The sequence below is a fragment of the Triturus cristatus genome, chromosome 2_2, assembly GCF_964204655.1.
Source record: "Triturus cristatus chromosome 2_2, aTriCri1.1, whole genome shotgun sequence".
In the NCBI taxonomy this organism is placed as follows: Eukaryota; Metazoa; Chordata; class Amphibia; order Caudata; family Salamandridae; genus Triturus; species Triturus cristatus.
In genome coordinates, this window is record NC_140582.1 from 976,318,680 (window position 1) to 976,344,489 (window position 25,810).

General features: G+C 46.6%; 1 protein-coding gene across 3 annotated transcripts in view; it reads right to left on the minus strand.

Annotated features, from left to right (window-relative positions):
- The window catches only part of LOC146863027 (uncharacterized), a 373,630-nt gene that overhangs the window by 238,165 nt on the left and 109,655 nt on the right, over positions 1–25,810 (minus strand). For all 3 annotated transcript variants that reach the window (XM_085642407.1, XM_085642405.1, XM_085642406.1), the window contains 2 exons: positions 3,871–3,912; positions 554–682 (listed from right to left, as the gene is read on the minus strand). In XM_085642407.1, the coding sequence (XP_085498533.1) occupies positions 554–682; positions 3,871–3,912 (171 nt within the window). The remainder of the gene's footprint in view (positions 1–553; positions 683–3,870; positions 3,913–25,810) is intronic.

Below are 25,810 nucleotides of genomic sequence, written 5' to 3' on the forward strand. Positions count from 1 at the left end.
CTCTATGCCACTCCATTCTCTGCCACTCCACTACTGAACACTCTGCTCCACTCTACGCCACTCCCCTCTACAACACTCTAGTCCTCTCTACGCTGCTCCACTCTACGCTACTTCAATTTACACAACTCCACTCTGCTCCACTCCACTCTACTACAATCTACACCACTCACTCCACTCTACTCCACTCTACTCCACAACACTGTACTCCACTGTACACCACTACACTCTATGCCACTCCACTGTACGACACTCTACTCCACTTTCTGCCATTCCACTCCAAGCCACTAACTTTTAGCCATGCTGAACATCAGTCCCTCTGGTGTACAACATGGCTAAGACACATTGGCAAAGCCAATAGCTCTCTCATACATGAGATCTACTACCAATGCTTGTTTGTTTGTAGTTGTCATTTTGTGGGAAAATGGTGCTAGCACAGTTTGCACATTATGAGGCAGCAATGTCACAGAAAACACTGCAGTTCCGAATTAGACAAACAATTTTGTGCGCTAGGCCCAAACTACATCACTGACTAAGTAAAAACAAGGAGATGTACCTGATTGTTCCTCTACAGGCCGCTGATTTCTATGGCAGAAAACGGCTTCTAATCCATGAATGCTATTTTTAAGGTATTTACTGTATTTAAGACACTGCCGTCGGTCATCGCATTCAATGCTCGGCATCACTGAAACAAAAACAATTAGTGGTCAGTAAAATACGTCATCCCACATTTCCCTTTTAAAAGAGTGTATATGTGCAATAAAAAACACTAGATAATCATAATAATATAACAGCTCAACGTTGATTATGCCATAATTTAAGTATCCAGATGTTTGTCATGTGAGCCCTTAAAATTCTTCATTTTTGCAGGAGTGAGTGATTGCAGAAGGGTGTAGTAGTGAATAAGAAGTCAATGGTACAGCAGGTGCAGTTTCCCAGTTGTCCAGAGTCAGTGATTGTGACAGGGTGACTACTTAAGTGTGTTTGTAAGTGAGAATAAGAACCACTCACAATGAGTGTGTTTCTGTGTGATTATTAGTGAGGGTGGGTGAGAATGAGTAAGGGAGAGAATGGGAGTTAGAGTGAGGAGAGTAAATGTAAGAGGGAAAGAGTATGAGTGGGGAAACATTTTGTGGGGCACCTCCGAAAAATGGTGAACACCCACAGGTACCCTGTGATGCAATTTATTCACTAATGCACAATAATGGTGTACATTTTTATGTTAGAGACATCCTTTACAGGTACAAATACATGTTTTGTGACTTGCGGCCCTTCAAGCTTCATCGAACTGGTGTGAGGAGCTGTCTTCTTTTTTTATTGAAAAGATACAGATCCATCATGATAGCCTGGCGACGGGCTCCGGGGTGCCGAGGGATCCCTCTCCTGTGCCGCTTTTAGCTCCTACCCCAGCGGCCTCTCCATTTATGAGGTTTTTGCCCATAGTTGGGTCGGATACAATCAATCAATCAATCAAAGACATTTATAGAGCGCACTACTTACCCGTAGGGTCTCAAGGCGCTTAGGGGGGGGGGGGTGCCGTTACTGCTCGAACAGCCAGGTCTTGAGCTTCTTCCTGAAGGAGAGGTGGTCTTGGGTCAGGCGCAGGTCGGCCGGGAGGGAGTTCCAGGTCTTGGCGGCCAGGTAGGAGAAGGACCTTCCCCCTGTTGTCGCTCTACGGATGCGTGGGACGGCGGCGAGGGCGTGGCTGGCTGATCGAAGGTGGCGTTTGGGAGCGTAGAAGTTGATTCGGTTGTTGAGGTAGCTCGGGCCTTGATCGTGTAGGGCTTTGTGTGCGTGGGTGAGGAGCCGGAAGGTGATTCTTTTGTTGACGGGGAGCCAGTGCTGGTCTCTCAGGTGTCCGGAGATGTGGCTGTTTTGTGGGATGTCGAGGATGAGTCTGGCTGAGGTGTTCTGGATCCGCTGGAGTCTCTTCTGGAGCTTGGCGGTGGTTCCGGCGTAGAGGGCGTTGCCGTAGTCCAGTCGGCTGGTGACGAGGGCCTGGGTGACGGTCTTCCTGGTCTCCGTGGGGATCCACCAGAAGATCTTCCGAAGCATGCGCAGGATACATTGGCCATCCTCAAATCACTTAAGTCGGGTTCCCCGACAGACCCATGTCCAGCTAGAGTTCTGGCTGGAGTCGCTGAGGTGGTCTATCCAGAAGTAACTACCATTATTAATCTATCTTTACAAACTGCTACTGTACCTCTGATTTGGAAACAGGCAAAGCTTTTGCCACTGTTAAAAAACCCCTCTTTAGATCCATTGAAACTTCCTAGTTATCGCCCCATCTCTCTCCTTCCGGCACTGACTAAGGTTTGTGAAAAGGTGGTATTTTGACAGCTTGAGGCCTATGTTGAAGCATCCGGTGTTCTCCACCCGGCGCAATCCGGTTTTAGGGCGTCATATAGCACCGAGACCGTACAGGTGGAAATGGCTGAGGCGATTAGGGAATGCTTGGACACGGGCAGCAGGGCGACCTTGATTTTGCTTGGCCCTTCTGCCACCTTCGATACGGTGCCCCATCAATTACTTCTCACTCGACTCTCAAACATTGGCATCGTTGGCCCTGCCTGGGATTGGATGAAATCCTTTCTGGAAGAACGCACTCAGCAGGTCTGGATGCCACCTTTTTCATCGGCTGCGAGGAAAATGTCTACTGGAGTCCCACAGGGTTCTACCTAGAGCACTGTGCTCTTTAATATCTATCTGACTCCTTTGATTTTTCTGGCAGAGGAGCTGGGAGCAAAAATAATAGCTTATGCCGATGACACCCAGCTCCTATTTACCTGGAAGGACTCCGACTTTTCAACAGAAACTGCCCAGAATTGTCTCTCGTCTGTGTTTCAGTGGTTTGCACATGCCCAACTGAAGTGCAACGAGGACAAGTCGGAGGTCCTTCTGTATGGTCAGTTTCCGCCTGCCTGCAGAGAAACTTTGTGGCCACCAGACTTCCCTCGACCCAACTTAGAGGGCGTTCCAGCAAAGAACTTAGGGGTCTGGTTTCAAGAAGACCTTCGGTTTTCGGTGCAAATTAAGAAACTCACCGGAGTTTGCCTTGGCACTCTTAAATCATTATGAAGGTTCTTCCTCATGCTTCCAAGGCCAGCCAACGAAATGGTCGCTCGCGCTCTCATTCTCTCCCGCATTGATTATGCCAATGCTTTGTACATTGGCATTCCTGGATATCTGTTAAAAAAACTGCAGACCATACAGAATGCCATGGCTAGACTTCTGTTTAACATCTCTGGAAGATCTAGCGTAAGACAACATTTACGGGATCTGCATTGGCTTTCTGTGGCCCATAGAGTGCAATTTAAAGCTCTCACTTTGGCCCATAGAGCCCTGCATGGTCTTGGTCCAATGTATATCAGGAAGCGTTTTGCTTTCTATGTCCCCAGTAGATCTTTGCGCTGAGTCACCCAACGACGGATGGCGATCCCCCGATTCCGCAGGATGCGGCTGGGGGGGTCAGTCCCTCTCGGTTAAAGCAGCTACAGCATGGAACTCCGTTCCTGTGGAATTACGGCATATTCAGGATTTCAGACTTTTGAAAAAACAACTTAAAACCTTCCTTTTTAATCAACCGACTTAAACTCTTCGTTCCACTAGGCCTTGGTAACTGTGCGCCCCAGGACACTCTTGAGTATTTGAGCGAGGTATAAAACCAATATAACATAACATAACATATAACATAACTTGCAAACTCAAATTTGCTCTTTTAAATTAAGCTATTTGCACGATTTCTAGAACATAGGCGTGCATAAGCTTTGTAAACTGGGCACAAGTCACACTGCAGATTATTTTATTAGAAAAACAAACTTTAAAAACTGTACAGATTATTCTCTTCACCCGCAGTTTAAATTCAGTCCTCACCTTCCGTACAATGGCTTGTTCTTGATTGAAGTTTACCTTGATCTGCAAACGAGCACAATAAAAAGAGTGAGTTGATTGTGAAATTGCAAAAGAAAAGAAGGCATTGTTAAAAGGTAAATTCTTTAGGTAAATGTTGATCCTCCAGGAATTTGTGACGTTTGTTGTCGATCCCCAACAGGACAAATATTTATTTACTGAAAATTATTAAGTACTATTTAGAAGTAAATTGTTCATATATAAGTGCATTATGCACGTTTGGTTCTGTGTCCTCAGGCCATAGCTAATTTCTGTGCAGCTTCTCACAATATATACATATATATATATATTATCGACTGGCGGTCGCCAGTAGATAATTATAGTTAGGACCGAGTTCCCATAGGAAATCTGAAAATTCAATTTTTAATAACTTTGGCACCAGTTGACTTATCTTTGTGAAATTTTCAAAACTAATGGGGCGCTCCGCTCAGCTCCTACCCTGAAAGTCTTGGGGTGATTCGTCAAGCGGGGGCTGAGAAAAAAGGGGGGTCCCAAAACACGTTTTCCCTATGCATTTTCCCATAGGACCTTTAGTCGAAGGTACAGCCCGAACGGCTGAACAGAATTACTTGAAATTTGGCAAAGAGGTAGTCCTCAGGTCAGGCATGTGCCTTTTGCTTAAATGGTGTAAATCTGTTCAGTAGTTCCTGAGAAAATCAAAAGTAAAATCACATATATATCTGGGCGGAGCCTAACCACACATCTCATCGTGAGATATGATTGGCTGTCAGCACTTCATCCAAGAAGTGTTAGCAGCCATCTTGGGATCAATATACATGATAGCACCTCATTAAAAAGCATTGCAGTTAATAGAAGGTTTTAAGAATTTAGTTACATTATAAATTATTTGTTGATGGTACCATACTCATTTTAGGAATTGTGGTGTGTTCTAAGGTGATTTTACCATGTGAAAAAGCTTTCTGCTGTGCTATCATGAATCATGTTTGAGAGAAAACTATTTTCTCATGCTTTTCCCACAGAGGTTTGGAAGGTGATCTATGAGCTAACTGAGAGCGTATTTTCTGTAAATTCACATTATCTTTCTCAGTCATGTGAGAATGAAGTCTGACATTCTCAGTAAAACATGTACATCCAACAAGGGCAGAGACTGTCAGTTGATTCGTTGGTGTTCTACTGCAGCTTCCCAGAGTGTTCTAAAGAACAACCAGAGCGCTAACAGTCCTACTTATGACAAACGTATGGCACACCTGAAGCCATCTTGGTTGGAATAAAGTGGTAATTCTTAAAACATTTAATTTAAAAAGGAACAAAATGAGGGGGTTCATTTTGCCATAGAAAGTATGATTAGTGCTGCAGAAAGAAAAATTAGGGCACATTTTGAGTGACTTCTCAAATCCTCTTCTATTTCATTAAAAAATTCTGACATGCAGACTGAAACATGCACTTTCAATACCAGCAGCAGACTTCCCTGGTGAGCAGTAGCTTTACTACAGTGATCTAATAAGCAACTAGAGTGCTAACATTCTGAATTTATGGCAAATTTGTGACACATCTGAATGCCTTCTTGATGGAATCAAAGTAAAAAACTGAAAGTATTTTTTCTACTGAGGAGACTGTAGTAAATGAGGAAATTAGGAAACATCATAACAAATAGGTCTCCCAAAATGGCCACCAGAGACAAAAGAGCCCAAATGTAGCCCAAATATCACCCAGATGTAGCCCAATGACAGAATGTCCCAGAGTGTTCTAACGAACAACTAGAGCGCTAACAGTATTACTTATGACAAAAGTATGGCACACCTGAAGCCATCTTGAATGGAATAAAGTGGTAACACTTAAAACATTTAATTTACAAAGGAACACAATGAGGGGATTCATTTTGCCATAGAAATTATGATTAGTGCTGCAGAAAGAAAAATTAGGGCACGTTTTGACTTCTCAAATCCTCTTCTATGTCATAAAAAAATTCTGACATGCAGACTGAAACATGCACTTTGAATACCAGCAGCAGACTTCCCTGGTGAGCAGTAGCTTTACTACAGTGATCTAATGAGCAACTAGACTGCTAACATTCAGAATTTATGGCAAATGTGTGACACATCTGAATGCCTTCTTGATGGAACCAAGTAAAAAACTGAAAGCATTTCCTACTGAGGAGACTGCAGTAAATGAGGAAATTAGGAAACTTCATAACAAATGAATCTCCCAAGATGGCCACCAGACACAAAAGAGCCTAAATGCAGCACAAATATCACCCAAATGTTGCCCACATGTAGCCCAATGACAGAAGTGTGCAAAACACTTATTTTTTGTGTATTTGCAGTTTTATATAGTGCAGTCTTGTCAGGTATTGGAATGCTTTACATGAGCATTGGTTACATCACACAAGATCCAATTAATTTTGGATGTAGACATGGGGAGATTAAGTGATTTGACCACAATCACAGAATGTTGAGCTGAAGCAGAAACTCCAACCTGCTTCCCCAGTTGCAAAGTCTGCAGCTCTGGAAGTAACACCACATCCTCTCGCCAAGGTGCAACATTTAATCAAGTGGTCAACTGGATAAAAAACATAAAGATTACAAATAATTTTAAAGTTCTTTGTCGCTATTTGAAAACTCAGAAAATATGTCCTCATTTTAGTTTTTTAGAGCACTAACCATAATTTTGATGCAAATAAGACCCTCTCATATATGTAATTTCTAAAGGAAATACTCTAGGTATTACAGTTTTGATTACATCAAGATGACGTCAGGTGTTCCACACTTTTGTAATAAATATAGAATGTTAGCAATCTAGTTGTTTATTGGGATACTGTTGAGAGGCAGAGGCCAGGGGCACGGACTCTGAAAATTGAAGGCAAGTAGGAGAGTGCAGAGGCAACAATTTGACCACACTGGGCAGGCAGGAAGGGCAGTGGCAGTGGCAGCACAACAGACTATGGAGGGCAGTGGAAAGGGGGGCAGGTGCAACAAACCAACAATACAGGACTGGCAAGAGAGGCTGTGGCAATATAATAGACCATTGTGGGCAGAAGGAAGAGGCAGTGGTAGTACAACCATACATGCCAACAGACCCGTTTCAGCCAGGAAACGTCCAATGTTTTTAAGCTCAAATGGGCTTTATTTGATCTGTCTCCTGTCTACAATCTCCTCTTTTTCAATGGAACTCAAAGGGGAAAATCAATACCCCAGTTTTTTTCCCAAATCTCCCTCTTACCAAGTTCAAAATGTTCGCAAGTATGCTACATTGAATCATGGTAGGCAGGGGGAATTGGGGTAGGGACATGGACTTGGATAACAGAGGACAGGAGGGACATGGAGAGGTGCACCAAACTGACCCTACAGGGCAGGCATCAGGGTTTGCAGTAGCACAATACAACACACAGCGCATGCGGGACGGGAGTGCAGCACAACAATGCATAGAAAGCAATAGGGAGGGGACAGGACCATGCACATGGACAACAGAGAACAGATGGGAAAGAGGCAATGGTAGCTAGATGACCATAATGGACAGACAGGAGAGAAAGCTGCAGCATAACAGACCATAAAGGGCAGGAGGGACGGATCAGGGGCATTACAATGGAACAGACAAGCCAGGAGGAAGGGAATAGGGGGTCTGCACATGGAAACAGAGGGCTGGGGGCAAGGTGGCAGGGCAGGAGCAGCAAGATGACCATGGAGGTCAGGCAGGATGGGCACTAGAAACAAGACACACCATGGAGAGCAACAATGAGACTATGGTGGCATACACACAGACCATGGAGGGAAGGTGGGAGGGGGTCAGGGGCAGCTAGCTGACCACACAGGGAAGGTGGGAGGGGCCATGGCAGCACAGAAGACCATGCATGGCAAGCGAGAGGGTTAGTGGCAGCACAATGGCTATGATGGGCAAGAAGGAGGGTGCAGGGGCATGCACAAAGGACCATGGAGGATAGAAGGGAGGGTCAGGACCTGGGCACAGACAAGAGAGTTCAGGGGAAGGGGCCTCACAACAGACCGCGCGGGGCAGGCAGGAGGAGCAGTTGCAGCACAACAGATCAGGGAGGGCAGAAGGGTGTGGCAGTAAAATGGACCATGGAGGACAGGAGGAAGGGGATAGGGGCATGGCATGTGGACAGGCAGGGTGGAGGTGGCAGGGACAGGTTACAGTCATCTGACAATACTAGGCAGGTGGGAGGGGAGTGGCAGCTCAACAGAACACTCAGAGTAGATAGGAGTGGCAGGTCCATGGAACATATTGGGCAAAAAGGATGCAGCAGGGGCGTGCACAAAGAAATCGGAGGGCAGGGGGAAGGAGAATAGGGGCAGCAAGCTAAGCACAGAGGCTAAGCAGGAGGTCAATGATGGGCCATAGAATTGGGCAATGGAGGGCAGGAGGAGTGGACTGGTACATCATGCTAAATGGAGGGCAGTGGCGGCACATCAGACCATGCATGGCAGGAGGGAGGAGGCTAGTCCATGGATTCAGACAACAGAGGATAGGGAGGAAGTGGATGGGGCAGCAAGCTAACTGTTCAGAGAAGGTGGGTATTGGGAACTTTATTGTTTTTAAAATGTGTGTCTGTGCGAACTACTTAAAATATGAACAAGTATGCAGCATAATCTCACTTTTATTCAGGAAGAAGAGGACGTTTGTGACTGTGACTCCGGGCTCACTTGGCAGAAACACCCCCTGACCCTCCACCCCCATCGCAAAATGTAATGCCCGTGAAAAGGGTAGGTGGACGCAGTGTTATATAGAACATAGTCCTGAGAGCATGATTGAAAATGAAAACTAGATGTAGTATATGGTATAAACTATGCACCAAAAAGTGTGAACCGGGGCGTGAAATATAATATGCAATACATTGTGCGCAATGACAGATTCATTGGAGAGCGCGAGATAGCACAGGCACTAGCGCGTGCTATGCGATATGCGCCTTGGAGTGTAATATGCACAGGGCAGTGTTGTGTAACATAACTAGTCTCTAAAGTTGTAATATAAAATATGTGCTGGGGAGTGTAGCGTTGCATATGCACTGTGACAAAGATATGGATCCCAGATTGTAATATGTATGGCATAGCGCTGTGCGTTATAACATACACATCGAGGAAGGCACGTTAGATGGGGAAATATAACCCGTGCGAAAGCAAGTGTGGCATGACATTTTCACGGGGTGGTGTTACAGTGCACATGGGCTAGAGAGTGTCATAGCATACGCACTAACTGGTGGAATACAACACAGAGGTGTGAGGCAATCGGCGGGCACTGGTGGGTGTAATACAGCATTAGGCTCAGCCAGGAGCACGCTGTGACTCTCAAGTGAGGTTCGTCTCCTTTCCAGAAAGTAAAATAAAAAGTATTACACATCCGGCGGTGGATGGGTTTTTTATTAACCGTGAGGGAGGTTTCTTGCATAGTTTGGTAGAATTTTTGTCGAATCCCCTTTGAATGGCTTGGTGTGCGTGTATATTAAATGTGCCCGTCAATAGCTACCCATGTTTGTATACATAAACGACAAGGGTGTCTACTTGAAGAGTACCCACCGGGATTAGGCACGGTAGGGCGTCAGACACGACAGAGCTTCACTAGCGGTGTAAATACATTCCATGTGGATTCATTCTATGCATAGTCGCCTTTTAATGAATATCACGCAAATCGTCATGGTGATAGGTACATAAGGTTTGTCCAGCATGTCCTAGGTGTTTCTATAAATAAATATACTTTTAAAATAATAAAAAAGAAAGGCCGGCCCCGGGGGATGGGGTCCCCGGAGCCATAAGTGGCCTGAGGAGGGGGGCAACGCAGCACCCTCCTAAAGAATTTAAATTAAAAAAAGGCCATGACCCGGGGGTTGGGGTCCCGGGGGCCGATTAAGGCCTTGAGAGGGCCAAATTAATTTTTTTCAACAAAAAAAATTAGGGTGCAGGCCCTGGGGGATGGGGTCCCCAGGGCCAGTAAATTAGAAAAAAGAAGGGGGGCCACACAGCCCTCCTTCTTAAAAAAATAAAATAAATAGAAGACCGGCATCGTGCTGGAGGCCACGCCCCCTCCTTGCAGCACTCTGTAAACGCGCCCCCTGGCCAGTTGTAAATTGGGGAATTAATTCCCCTTCAATACTGAGGGTCCCTGAGGGCCAACTAGCCCAACAGGTATCTCCAGTGTGCGCCAGGGAGCTGCATTGCAGACAGGTGTTCTGAGGCCATGCCCCTTTTTACACCTCTATGCAACGCAGCTCTGTGGCGCTTACTGGAGGTACCTAGTGGGCTAGTTTGACCCTAGGGACCCTTAGGATTCGAAGGGACTTAATCTCTCAACTTAGAACGGCCACAGGGCGCGTTTACACAGTGGTGAAGGAAGGGGACGGGGCCTAAGGTGACGTGTGCAAACACGCCCTGTGGCGCGTTTTAAGTTGGGGAAATAATTCCCTTTCAATCCTGAGGGACCCTGGGGGCCAACTAGCCCACCAGGTGCTTCCAGTAAGTGCCACTGCTCTGCGTTGCAGAGAGGTGGTGCAGGCCGTGCCCCTTTTTACACCTCTCTGCAATGGCGCTTACTGAACGTACCTAGTGGGCTATTTTGCCCCTAGGGATCCTCAGGATTCAAGGGGACTTAATCTCCCAACTTAAAAAACGGCCACAGGGCATGTTTACACAGTGGGGAAGGAAGGGGACGGGGCCTGAGGTGACGTGTGCAAACACGCCCTATGGCGCGTTTTAAGTTGGGGAAATAATTCCCTTTCAATCCTGAGGGACCCTAGGGGCCAACTAGCCCACCAGGTGCTTCCAGTAAGTGCCACTGCTCTGCGTTGCAGAGAGGTGGTGCAGGCCGTGCCCCTTTTTACACCTCTCTGCAATGGCGCTTACTGAACGTACCTAGTGGGCTATTTTGCCCCTAGGGATCCTCAGGATTCAAGGGGACTTAATCTCCCAACTTAAAAAACGGCCACAGGGCATGTTTACACAGTGGGGAAGTGAGGGGACGGGCCTGAGGTGACGTGTGCAAACGGCGCGTTTTAAGAGGTAGTTTTAATCCCCTGCCCTATTATATACTAGGGGCTTACAGAGGAGGTCATGCTGATCACAGGGGGACCCCAACGCATAGTGTTCCCTAGTTTATATAGGTGTTTTCACTGTATTCTGAGTGTCTTTTAACATAGCACTGGCTCTAGGACTGGTTAGTCAGACTCAGTTACCACCAGTATCCGTCTGAAAAAGTTGAGGGTACAGGATGATTTTGCAACAAGGCTTCTTTCTGCTCTTCTGTTTGTTCTTTCTGTACGTTATCCTTCTTCCTGCACTTTTCTTCGTCTTTGAGGACTTCTGTTGCTTCTTTCTGCATTTCATATTTTTCTTTCTGTGCGTTTTTTCTTCTTTCTTCTCATGTCCTATCTCTGTAGGCATAGTTAAAAATTAGCATTTAAAAAACCTTTGAGCTCTACTCTGGCGCGCCCGGCCCCCGCCTGACGGGACCTACGCGTGTCATGGTACGAGTATGGCACGCGGCTAACGCAGCTATGGGGTGGAAGGACCGTTTGACCCGGGCATCACCGTTGTACGCGTCTGAGAGATTGGGCTCCCTGTGGACCTCGAAGGGCTTCGAGAAGTGGGACACGATCGGCATCAGTAAAGTGGGGGACCTCTGGACGAGAGGGGGATTTAAAACATTCGAGGCGCTGCAGACGGAGTTTCAGCTGCAGGGCAGTGAATACTTTCGGTACTTGCAGGTCCGTCACGCACTGGGCTCAGTCTTCCCGGACGTCGCCTCCATCCCGGAGTCTTCCCCCCTGGAGGATAGAGTGCTGGATGGCCACGTTACGGACAGCACGATCTCCCTTATTTACAAAAAATTGATTAATGACCGCTCAGGCCTGCTGACTGGCCTCCGCGAGGCTTGGGTTGCCGACGGGCTGGAGTTGGACGACGAAGACTGGATTTCCGCGGTGGCCTCTCCGAAGGAGGTGGCCATACCGGCTCGCCTTCGCTTCGTCCAGCTTAAGATACTCCATCGGGTTTACATGACGGGGCCAAGGCTTCTGCGTATGGGCTATGCTGAGGATGGGTTGTGCAAGCGTGGGTGTGGTGCTTTGGCGACTTTTTTGCATATTTTGTGGGAATGCCCGAAGGTGGAGCGATTCTGGCGTGGTGTGCATGAGGTCCTGCGAGTGGTTACGCATGTCGAGCTGCTGCCTGAAGCGAGGAGATGCCTGCTGAATGTGTGGGAACCAACTGACTACTCGGTTCCGCAGACGCGATGGGTGACTCTGGGATATATGATAGCTAAGCGTGACATTGCTCAACTGTGGGGATCCCAGAGGCTCCTTTCCCTAGCCCTGAGCACGGAATTCCCCCAGTCCTCGATTTGTTCCCCTTCCCCTTTTTAGACTCCTGTGGATGGCTGGGGTCCCCCATTCGGGGAGCACGTGCTGTTACTTTCGATTGCAGGTTGCCTTGCGGGTGTGGTTTTTGTGTTGTTTGTATAAAATGAAACCGTATTGTGGGGTCAGAGTGATGGGGCCCACGACGCTTGTACCTCCTATTTTGCTCCTTTGCAACGCCAAGTGTTTTTGTACGTATGTCATATGCTCCTGTCATTCTAGCGGCCGGCCGAAAGGTTGTAGGCCCATACTTGTATATTCTTGAGATTGCAATAAACGGTTTAAAAAAAAAAAAAAAAAAAAAAAACCTTTGAAATTCACTGAAAAAACCATAGGTTTCAGGCACGTTATAGTTAGGAATTAGCATTTAAAAAACCTTAGAAATTCACTGAAAAAACCATAGGTTTCAGGGGCGTTATAGTTAGCTGGACTTTTCACTCGTACAAAACCATTGAAATTTCCCCGTTATAGTTAGTTCAGCTAACTATAACTCGCGCGCCCGCAATGCACTGCTGATGACGTCACATATTACATCACTCATGACATGGCACACACAGGTAAGTGTACGCTTCTCACAATCAGCGGCAATGTACAAGAAATCAGTCCCCCACTGTATCATTGGTCCGACGCGTTTCAGGCCGTAAAGCCCTTCCTCATGGATCAGAAAGAACATGGCAGCAATGGTGTGATTTTACACATACCCTCTTTTATTTCAATTGTCCAAAGTGCGTGCTCAATTGAACACGATGAATTATGGGATTAGTCGTACATCCGACCCAAATGGGTCTCGCACTGCCATGCGTCCTTCAAAATATTAACATGGTAATCAGATTTTCCTTGCAGCCGCTTGCAAACAATTAAGAGAGCACCTCCTGTTCCGTCTCACGTAAAATCCCAGCGGAGACAGACCCGCATCCAATTTGCAGTGGCGCCGAACCGTGGCCGGGTGAGCCACTAATGTGTTTGAAAAAGAGTTACCCAAAGGCTGGCACACACAGGTAAGTATACGCTTCTCACAATCAGCGGCAATGTACAAGAAAACAGTCCCCCACTGTATCATTGGTCCGACGCGTTTCAGGCCGTAAAGCCCTTTCTCATGGATCAGAAAGAACATGGCAGCAATGGTGTGATTTTACACATACCCTCTTTTATTTCAATTGTCCAAAGTGCGTGCTCAAATGAACACGATGAATTATGGGATTAGTAGTACATCCGACCCAAATGGGTCTTGCGCTGCCATGCATCCTTTAAAATATTAACATGGTGATCAGATTGTCCTTGCAGCCGCTTGCAAACAATTAAGTGAGCACCTCCTGTTCCGTCTCACGTAAAATCCCAGCGGAGACAGACCCGCATCCAATTTGCAGTGGTGTCGAACGGTGCCCGGGTGAGCCACTAATGTGTTTGAAAAAAGAGTTACTCAAAGGCTGGCACACACAGGTAAGTATACGCTTCTCACAATCAGCGGCAATGTACAAGAAAACAGTCCCCCACTGTATCATTGGTCCGACGCGTTTCAGGCCGTAAAGCCCTTCCTCATGGATCAGAAAGAACATGGCAGCAATGATGTGATTTTACACATACCCTATTTTATTTCAATTGTCCAAAGTGCGTGCTCAATTGAACACAATAAATTATGGGATTAGTAGTACATCCGACCCAAATGGGTCTTGCGCTGCCATGCGTCCTTCAAAATATTAACATGGTAATCAGATTGTCCTTGCAGCCGCTTGCAAACAATTAAGAGAGCACCTCCTGTTCCGTCTCACGTAAAATCTCAGCGGAGACAGACCCGCATCTGATTTGCAGTGGCGCCGAACCATGGCCGGGTGAGCCACTAATGTGTTTGAAAAAGAGTTACCCAAAGGCTGGCACACACAGGTAAGTATACGCTTCTCACAATCAGCGGCAATGTACAAGAAAACAGTCCCCCACTGTATCATTGGTCCGACGCGTTTTAGGCCGTAAAGCCCTTCCTCATGGATCAGAAAGAACATGGCAGCAATGGTGAGATTTTACACATACCCTCTTTTATTTCAATTGTCCAAAGTGCGTGCTCAATTGAACACGATGAATTATGGGATTAGTAGTACATCCGACCCAAATGGGTCTCGCGCTGCCATGCGTCCTTCAAAATATTAACATGGTAATCAGATTGTCCTTGCAGCTGCTTGCAAACAATTAAGAGAGCACCTCCTGTTCCGTCTCACGTAAAATCCCAGCGGAGACAGACCCGCATCCAATTTGCAGTGGTGCCGAACCGTGGCCGGGTGAGCCACTAATGTGTTTGAAAAAAGAGTTACACAAAGGCTGGCACACACAGGTAAGTATACGCTTCTCACAATATATATATATATATATATATATATATATATATATATATATTTCATCCAAAACGTTTGCCACACATTGAGGACGCACACAATGAAAGGCGAATCCAGCCTCGTAGCAGAATCCTTTTATTTAGCAGAACTGGCAACATCGCTTGAAAATTTCTGTGGCCTTGCCCTACGCGTTTCGGAGCTCCTGCTCCTTGATCACGGGCCAGCGCGTTTATGTGCAGATGCAAAAAGACACAGTCCTGCAATTAGCTGTTATATCGCCCTCTGGTGGGCTGCGTATGTCGAATAGCTACCTGGGACTTGTAGTCTGGTTGCTGAAATATTATCCATAATGGATTCTGCCTTACAACGATATACTTCAGATTCGCTCTAAGTAGAGCCTTCGGTTCCGTCGTCAGTTCAAATCCATGCTGCCTTTCATTCCGTCATGCGATTACAGTACATCTGTAACCAACGGTCCACTTAACATACTCGTGGCGGTGCCGTCCTCCCGACCTGGGCTGGCCGGTTACAATTCATCCAAAACGTTTGCCACACATTGAGGACGCACACAATGAAAGGCGAATCCAGCCTCGTAACAGAATCCTTTTATTTAGCAGAACTGGCAACATCGCTTGAAAATTTCTGTGAACTTGCCCTACGCGTTTCGGAGCTCCTGCTCCTTGATCACGGGCCAGCGCGTTGATGTGCAGATGCAAAAAGACACAGTCCTGCAATTAGCTGTTATATCGCCCTCTGGTGGGCTGCGTATGTCGAATAGCTACCTGGGACTTGTAGTCTGGTTGCTGAAATATTATCCATAATGGATTCTGCCTTACAACGATATACTTCAGATTCGCTCTAAGTAGAACCTTCGGTTCCGTCGTCAGTTCAAATCCATGCTGCCTTTCATTCCGTCATGCGATTGCAGTACATGTGTAACCAACGGTCCACTTAACATACTCGTGGCGGTGCCGTCCTCCCGACCTGGGCTGGCCGGTTACAATTCATCCAAAACGTTTGCCACACATTGAGGACGCACACAATGAAAGGCGGATCCAGCCTCGTAGCAGAATCCTTTTATTTAGCAGAACTGGCAACATCGCTTGAAAATTTCTGTGGCCTTGCCCTACGCGTTTCGGATCTCCTGCTCCTTGATCACGGGCCAGCGCGTTGATGTGCAGATGCAAAAAGACACAGTCCTGCAATTAGCTGTTATATCGCCCTCTGGTGGGCTGCGTATGTCGAATAGCTACCTGGGACTTGTAGTCTGGTTGCTGAAATATTATCCATAATGGATTCTGCCTTACAACGATATACTTCAGATTCGCTCTAAGTAGAGCCTTCGGTTCCGTCGTCAGTTCAAATCCATGCTGCCTTTCATTCCGTCATGCGATTGCAGTACATCTGTAACCAACGGTCCACTTAACATACTCGTGGCGGTGCCGTCCTCCCGACCTGGGCTGGCCGGTTACAATTCATCCAAAACGTTTGCCACACATTGAGGACCCACACAATGAAAGGCAAATCCAGCCTCGTAGCAGAATCCTTTTATTTAGCAGAACTGGCAACATCGCTTGAAAATTTCTGTGGCCTTGCCCTACGCGTTTCGGAGCTCCTGCTCCTTGATCACGGGCCAGCGCGTTGATGTGCAGATGCAAAAAGACACAGTCCTGCAATTAGCTGTTATATCGCCCTCTGGTGGCCTGCGTATGTCGAATAACTACCTGGGACTTGTAGTCTGGTTGCTGAAATATTATCCATAATGGATTCTGCCTTACAACGATATACTTCAGATTCGCTCTAAGTAGAGCCTTCGGTTCCGTCGTCAGTTCAAATCCATGCTGCCTTTCATTCCGTCATGCGATTGCAGTACATCTGTAACCAACGGTCCACTTAACATACTTGTGGCGGTGCCGTCCTCCCGACCTGGGCTGGCCGGTTACAATTCATCCAAAACGTTTGCCACACATTGAGGACGCACACAATGAAAGGCGAATCCAGCCTCGTAGCAGAATCCTTTTATTTAGCAGAACTGGCAACATCGCTTGAAAATTTCTGTGGCCTTGCCCTACGCGTTTCGGAGCTCCTGCTCCTTGATCACGGGCCAGCGCGTTGATGTGCAGATGCAAAAAGACACAGTCCTGCAATTAGCTGTTATATCGCCCTCTGGTGGGCTGCGTATGTCGAATAGCTACCTGGGACTTGTAGTCTGGTTGCTGAAATATTATCCATAATGGATTCTGCCTTACAACGATATACTTCAGATTCGCTCTAAGTAGAGCCTTCGGTTCCGTCGTCAGTTCAAATCCATGCTGCCTTTCATTCCGTCATGCGATTGCAGTACATCTGTAACCAACGGTCCACTTAACATACTCGTGGTGGTGCCGTCCTCCCGACCTGGGCTGGCCGGTTACAATTCATCCAAAACGTTTGCCACACATTGAGGACGCACACAATGAAAGGCGAATCCAGCCTCGTAGCAGAATCCTTTTATTTAGCAGAACTGGCAACATCGCTTGAAAACTTCTGTGGCCTTGCCCTACGCGTTTCGGAGCTCCTGCTCCTTGATCACGGGCCAGCGCGTTGATGTGCAGATGCAAAAAGACACAGTCCTGCAATTAGCTGTTATATCGCCCTCTGGTGGGCTGCGTATGTCGAATAGCTACCTGGGACTTGTAGTTTGGTTGCTGAAATATTATCCATAATGGATTCTGCCTTACAACGATATACTTCAGATTCGCTCTAAGTAGAGCCTTCGGTTCCATCGTCAGTTCAAATTCATGCTGCCTTTCATTCCGTCATGCGATTGCAGTACATCTGTAACCAACGGTCCACTTAACATACTCGTGGCGGTGCCGTCCTCCCGACCTGGGCTGGCCGGTTACAATTCATCCAAAACGTTTGCCACACATTGAGGACGCACACAATGAAAGGCGAATCCAGCCTCGTAGCAGAATCCTTTTATTTAGCAGAACTGGCAACATCGCTTGAAAATTTCTGTGGCCTTGCCCTACGCGTTTCGGAGCTCCTGCTCCTTGATCACGGGCCAGCGCGTTGATGTGCAGATGCAAAAAGACACAGTCCTGCAATTAGCTGTTATATCGGCCTCTGGTGGGCTGCGTATGTCGAATAGCTACCTGGGACTTGTAGTCTGCTTGCTGAAATATTATCCATAATGGATTCTGCCTTACAACGATATACTTCAGATTCGCTCTAAGTAGAGCCTTCGGTTCCGTCGTCAGTTCAAATCCATGCTGCCTTTCATTCCGTCATGCGATTGCAGTACATCTGTAACCAACGGTCCACTTAACATACCCGTGGCGGTGCCGTCCTCCCGACCTGGGCTGGCCGGTTACAATTCATCCAAAACGTTTGCCACACATTGAGAACGCACACAATGAAAGGCGAATCCAGCCTCGTAGCAGAATCCTTTTATTTAGCAGAACTGGCAACATCGCTTGAAAATTTCTGTGGCCTTGCCCTACGCGTTTCGGAGCTCCTGCTCCTTGATCACGGGCCAGCGCGTTGATGTGCAGATGCAAAAAGACACAGTCCTGCAATTAGCTGTTATATCGCCCTCTGGTGGGCTGCGTATGTCGAATAGCTACCTGGGACTTGTAGTCTGGTTGCTGAAATATTATCCATAATGGATTCTGCCTTACAACGATATACTTCAGATTCGCTCTAAGTAGAGCCTTCGGTTCCGTCGTCAGTTCAAATCCATGCTGCCTTTCATTCCGTCATGCGATTGCAGTACATCTGTAACCAACAGTCCACTTAACATACTCGTGGCGGTGCCGTCCTCCCGACCTGGGCTGGCCGGTTACAATTCATCCAAAACGTTTGCCACACATTGAGGACGCACACAATGAAAGGCGAATCCAGCCTCGTAGCAGAATCCTTTTATTTAGCAGAACTGGCAACATCGCTTGAAAATTTCTGTGGCCTTGCCCTACGCGTTTCGGAGCTCCTGCTCCTTGATCACGGGCCAGCGCGTTGATGTGCAGATGCAAAAAGACACAGTCCTGCAATTAGCTGTGCGTCCTCAATGTGTGGCAAACGTTTTGGATGAAATATATATATATATATATATATATATATATATATATATATTACCTACTGGCAGTCGCCAGTAGGTAGTTATAGTTAGGACATATTTTCCATAAGAAATCCGCAACATTCTATTTGGAATAATGTTGGCGTCGATTGATGAATCTTCGCGAAATTAACCAAACTTTTGGCTAGCTCCGGTCCGCTCCTATCCTCACAATTTCACGGTGATTCGTCAAGCGGGGGCCGAGAAAAAAGGGGGGTCCCAAAACGCGTTTTCCCCATGCATTTTCCCATAGGACCTGTTGACGCAGCTACAGCCTGAAGTGCTGAACGGAATTCCACCAAATTTGGCAAAGAGGTAGTCCTCAGTTCAGACTCATGCCTTTTGCTTAAATGGTGTAAATCCGTTCAGTAGTTCCTGAGAAAATCAAAAGTAAAATCACATATATATCTGGGCGGAGCCTAACCACACATCTCATCGTGAGATCTGATTGGCTGTCAGCACTTCATCCAAGAAGTGTTGGCAGCCATCTTGGGACCAATATACATGATAGCACCTCATTAAAAAGCATTGCAGTTAATAGAAGGTTTTAAGACTTCAGTTACATTATAAATCATTTGTTGATGGTACCATACTCATTTTAGGAATTGTGGTGTGTTCTAAGGTGATTTTACCATGTGAAAAAGTCTTCTGCTGTGATATCATGAATCATGTTTGAGAGAAAAATATTTTCTCATGCTTTTCCCACAGAGGTTTGGAAGGTGATCAATAAGCTAAACTGAGAGCATATTTTCTGTAAATTCACATTATCTTTCTCAGTCATGTGAGAATGAAGTCTGACATTCTCAGTAAAACATGTACATCCAACAAGGGCAGAGACTGTCAGTTGATTCCTTTGTGTTCTACTGCAGCTTCCCAGAGTGTTCTAAAGAACAAATAGAGTGCTAACAGTCCTACTTATGACAAACGTATGGCACACCTGAAGCCATCTTGGTTGGAATAAAGTGGTAACTCTTAAAACATTTATTTAAAAAGGAACAAAATGAGGGGGTTAATTTTGCCATAGAAAGTATGATTAGTGCTGCAGAAAGAAAAATTAGGGCACATTTTGAGTGACTTCTCAAATACTCTTCTATTTCATTAAAAAATTCTGACATGCAGACTGAAGCATGCAATTTCAATACCAGCAGCAGACTTCCCTGGTGAGCAGTAGCTTTACTACAGTGATCTAATAAGCAACTAGAGTGCTAACATTCTGAATTTATGGCAAATGTGTGACACATCTGAATGCCTTCTTGATGGAATCAAAGTAAAAAACTGAAAGTATTTCCTACTGAGGAGACTGTAGTAAATGAGGAAATTATCAAACATCAGAACAAATAAGTCTCCCAAAATGGCCACCAGAGACAAAAGAGCCAAAATGTAGCCCAAATATCACCCAGATGTAGCCCAAGTATAGCCCAATGACAGAATTTCCCAGAGTGTTCTAACGAACAACTAGAGCGCTAACAGTCTTATTTATGACAAAAGTATGGCACACCTGAAGCCATCTTGATCGGAATAAAGTGGTAACACTTAAAACATTTAATTTACAAAGGAAAAAAATTAGGGGGTTCATTTTGCCATAGAAATTATGATTAGTGCTGCAGAAAGAAAAATTAGGGCACATTTTGACTTCTCATATCCTCTTCTATTTCATAAAAACAATCTGACATGCAGACTGAAACATGCACTTTGAATACCAGCAGCAGACTTCCCTGGTGAGCAGTAGCTTTACTACAGTGATCTAATGAGCAACTAGAGTGCTAACATTCAGAATTCATGGCAAATGTGTGACACATCTGAATGCCTTCTTGATGGAACCAAAGTAAAAAACTGAATGTATCTCCTACTGAGGAGACTGCAGTGAATGAGGAAATTAGGAAACTTCATAACAAATAAATCTCCCAAAATGGCCACCAGAGACAAAAGAGCCCAAATGTAGCCCAAATATCACCCAGATGTAGCCCAAGTATAGCCCAATGACAGAATGTCCCAGAGTGTTCTAAGGAACAACTAGAGCGCTAACAGTCTTACTTATGACAAAAGTATGGCACACCTGAAGCCATCTTGATTGGAATAAAGTGGTAACACTTAAAACATTTAATTTACAAAGGAACAAAATGAGGGGGTTCATTTTGCCTTAGAAATTATGATTAGTTCTGCAGAAAGAAAAATTAGGGCACATTTTGACTTCTCAAATCCTCTTCTATTTCATAAAAAACTTCTGACATGCAGACTGAAACATGCCCTTTTAATACCAGCAGCAGACTTCCCTGGTGAGCAGTAGTTTTACTACAATGATCTAATGAGCAACTAGAGTGCTAACATTCAGAATTTATGGCACATGTGTGACACATCTGAATGCCTTCTTGATGGAACCAAAATAAAAAACTGAAAGTATTCCCACTGAGGAGACTGCAGTAAATGAGGAAATTAGGAAACTTCATAACAAATAATTCTCCCAAGATGGCCACCAGAGACAAAAGAGCCCAAATGCAACACAAATATCACCCAGATGTAGCCCACATGTAGCCCAATGACAGAAGTGTGCAAAACACTTATTTTTTGTGTATTTGCAGTTTTATATAGTGCAGACTTGTCAGGTATTGGAGTGCTTTACATGAGCATTGGTTACATCACACAAGATCAAATTCATTTTAGTTGTAGACATGGGGAGATTAAGTGATTTGACCAGAATCACAGAATGTTGAGCTGAAGCAGAAACTCCAACCTGGTTCCCCAGTTGCAAAGTCTGCAGCTCTGGAAGTAACACCACATCCTCTCCCCTAGGTGCAACATTTAATCAAGTGGTCAACTGGATAAAAAAACAAAGATTACAAATAATTTAAAAGTTCTTTGTCGCTATTTGAAAACTCAGAAAATATGTCCTCATTTTAGTTTTTTAGAGCACTAACCATACTTGTGATGCAAATAAGACCCTCTCATATATGTAATTTCTAAAGGAAATACTCTAGGTATTACAGTTTTGATTACATCAAGATGACGTCAGGCATTCCACACTTTTGTAATAAATATAGAATGTTAGCAATCTAGTTGTCATTGGGATACTGTTGAGAGGCAGAGGCCAGGGGCACGGACTCTGAAAATTGAAGGCAAGTAGGAGAGTGCAAAGGCAACAATTTGACCACACTGGGCAGGCAGGAAGGGCAGTGGCAGCACAACAGACTATGGAGGGCAGTGGAAAGGGGGGAAGGGGCAACAAAGCAACAATACAGGACTGGCAAGAGAGGCTGTGGCAGTATAATAGACCATTGTGGGCAAAAGGAAGAGGCAGTGGTAGTACAACCATACATGCCAACAGACCCGTTTCAGCCAGGAAACGTCCAATGTTTGTAAGCTCAAATGAGCTTTATTTGATCTGTCTCCTGTCTACAATCGCCTCTTTTTCAATGTAACTCAAAGGGGAAAATCAATACCCCAGTTTTTTTCAAAATCTCCCTCTTACCAAGTTCAAAATGTTCGCAAGTATGGTACCTTGGATCATGGTAGGCAGGAGGAATTGGGGTAGGAACAGGAACTCGGATAACAGAGGACAGGAGGAACATGGAGAGGTGCATCAAACTGACCCTACAGGGCAGGCATCAGGGTTTGCAGCAGCACAATACACACAGCGCATGTGGGACGGGAGTGCAGCACAACAATCCATAGAAAGCAATAGGGAGGGGACAGGACCATGCACATGGACAACAGAGAACAGAGGGGGAAGAGGCAATGGTAGCTAGCTGACCATAATGGACAGACAGGAGAGAAAGCTGCAGCATAACAGACCATAAAGGGCAGGAGGGACGGATCAGGGGCATTACAATGGAACAGACAAGCCAGGAGGGATGGAATAGGGGTCTGCACATGGAAACAGAGGGCTGGGGGCAAGGGGGCAGGAGCAGCAAGATGACCATGGAGGCCAGGCAGGATGGGCACTAGAAACAAGACACACCATGGAGAGCAACAATGAGACTATGACGGCATACACACAGACCATGGAGGGAAGGTGGGAGGGGGCCAGGGACAGCTAGCTAACCACACAGGGAAGGTGGGAGGTGCCATGGCAGCACAGAAGACCATGCATGGCAAGCGGGAGGGTTAGTGGCAGCACAATGGCTATGATGGGCAAGAAGGAGGGTGCAGGGGCATGCACAAAGGACCATGGAGGATAGAAGGGAGGGTCGGGACCTGGGCACAGACAAGAAAGTTCAGGGGAAGGGGCCTCACAACAGACCACGCGGGCAGGCAGGAGGAGCAGTTGCAGCACAACAGACCAGGGAGGGCAGAAGGGTGTGGCAGTAAAATGGATCATGGAGGACAGGAGGAAGGGGATAGGGGCATGGCATATGAACAGGCAGGGTGGAGGTGGCAGGGACAGGTTACAGTCATCTGACAATGCTAGGCAGGTGGGAGGGGAGTGGCAGCTCAACAGAACACTCAGAGTAGATAGGAGTGGCAGGTCCATGGAACATGGTTGGCAAAAAGGATGGAGCAGGGGCATGCACAAAGACATCTGAGGGCATCGGGAAGGAGAATAGGGGCAGCAAGCTAAGCACAGAGGCTAAGCAGGAGGTCAATGATGGGCCATAGAATTGGGCAATGGAGGGCAGGAGGAGTGGACTGGTACATCATGCTAAATGGAGGGCAGTGGCAGCACATCAGACCATGCATGGCAGGAGGGAGGAGGCTAGTCCATGGATTCAGACAGCAGAGGATAGGGAGGAGGTGGATGGGGCAGCAAGCTAACTGTTCAGAGAAGGTGGGTATTAGGAACTTTATTGTTTTTAAAATGTGTGTGTGTGCGAACTACTTAAAATATGAACAAGTATGCAGCATAATCTCACTTTTATTCAGGAAGAAGAGGACGTTTGTGATGGTGACTCCGGGCTCACTTGGCAGAAACAACCCCTGACCCTCCAGCCCCATGGCAAAATGTAATGCCCGTGAAAAGGGGAGGTGGACGCAGTGTTATATAGAACATAGTCCTGAGAGCACGATTGAAAATGAAAACTAGATATAGTATATGGTATAAACTATGCACCAAAAGTGTGATATAAGATGAACCGGGCGTGAAATATAATATGCAATACATTTTGCGCAATGACAGATTCACTGGAGAGCGCGAGATAGCACAGGCACTAGCGCGTGCTATGCGATATGCGCCTTGGAGTGTAATATGCACAGGGCAGTGTTTTGTAACCTAACTAGTCTCTAAAGTTGTAATATAAAATATGTGCTGGGGAGTGTAACGTTGCATATGCACTGTGACAAAGATATGGATCCCAGATTGTAATATGTATGGCATAGCGCTGTGCGTTATAACATAGGCATCGAGGAAGGCACGTTAGATGGGGCAATATAACCCGTGCGAAGGCAAGTGTGGCTTGACATATTCACGGGGTGGTGTTACAGTGCACATGGGCTAGAGAGTGTCATAGCATACGCACTAGCTGGTGGAATACAACACAGTGGTGTGAGGCACTCGGCAGGCACTGGTGGGTGTAACACAGCATTGTGCTCAGCCAGGAGCACGCTGTAACTCTCAAGTGAGGTTCGTCTCCTTTCCAGAGAGTAAAATAAAAAGTATTACACATCCGGCGGTGGATGTGTGTTTTATTAACCGTGAGGGGGGTTTCTTGCATAGTTTGGTCACATTTTTGTCGAATCTCCTTTGAATGGCTTGGTGTGCGTGTATATTAAATGTGCCCGTCAATAGCTACCCATGTTTGTATAAATATACGACAAGGGTGTCTACTTGGAGAGTACCCACCGGCGAGGGCGCCGGGATTAGGCACGGTAGGGCGTCAGACACATCAGAGCTTCACTAGCGGTGTAAATACATTCCATTTGGATTCATTCTATGCATAGTCGCCTTTTAATGAATATCACGCAAATCGTCATGGTGATAGGTACATACGGTTTGTCCAGCATGTCCTAGGTGTTTCTATAAATATATATTTTTTAAAAATAATAAAAAACAAAGGCCGGCCCCGGGGGATGGGGTCCCTGGGGCCATAAGTGGCCTGAGGAGGGGGGCAACGCAGCCCCCTCCTAAAGAATAAAAAAAGGCCATGATACAGGGGTTGGGGTCCCCGGGGCCGATTAAGGCCTTGGGAGGGCTAAATTTATTTTTTCAACAAAAAAAATTCGGGTGACGGCCCTGGGGGATGGGGTCCCCAGGGCCAGTAAATTAGAAAAAGAAGGGGGGGCCACACAGCCCTCGTTGTTAAAAAAACTAAAATAAATGAAAAAACAGTCATCGTTCCGGAGGCCACGCCCCCTCCTTGCAGCACTCTGCAAACGCGCCCCCTGGCCAGTTGTAAGTTGGGGAATTAATTCCCCTTCAATACTGAGGGTCCCTGAGGGCCAACTAGCCCAACAGGTATCTCCAGTATGCGCCAGGGAGCTGCGTTGCAGACAGGTGTTCTGAGGCCACGCCCCTTTTTACACCTCTATGCAACGCAGCTCTGTGGCGCTTACTGGAGGTACCTAGTGGGCTAGTTTGACCCTAGGGACCCTTAGGATTCAAGGGGACTTAATCTCTCAACTTAGAACGGCCACAGGGCGCGTTTACACAGTGGTGAAGGGAGGGGACGGGGCCTGAGGTGACGTGTGCAAACACGCCCTGTGGCGCGTTTTACGTTGGGGAAATAATTCCCTTTCAATCCTGAGGGACCCTGGGGGCCAACTAGCCCACCAGGTGCTTCCAGTAAGCGCCACTGCTCTGCATTGCAGAGAGGTGGTGCAGGCCGTGCCCCTTTTAACACCTCTCTGCAATGGCGCTTACTGGACGTACCTATTGGGCTATTTTGCCCCTAGGGATCCTCAGGATTCAAGGGGACTTCATCTCCCAACTTAAAAAAACGGCCACAGGGTGTGTTTACACAGTGGGGAAGGGATGGGACGGGGCCTGAGGTGACGTGTGCAAACACGCCCTATGGCGCGTTTTAAGTTGGGGAAATATTTCCCCTTCAATCCTGAGGGCCCCTGGGGGCTAACTAGCCCACCAGGTGCTTCCAGTAAGCGCCACTGAGCTGCGTTGCAGAGAGGTGGTCCAGGCCGTGCCACTTTTTGCACCTCTCTGGAACACAGCTCTGTGGCGCTTACTGGAGGTACCTAGTGGGCTAGTTGGACCCTAGGGACCCTCAGGATTCAAATGAA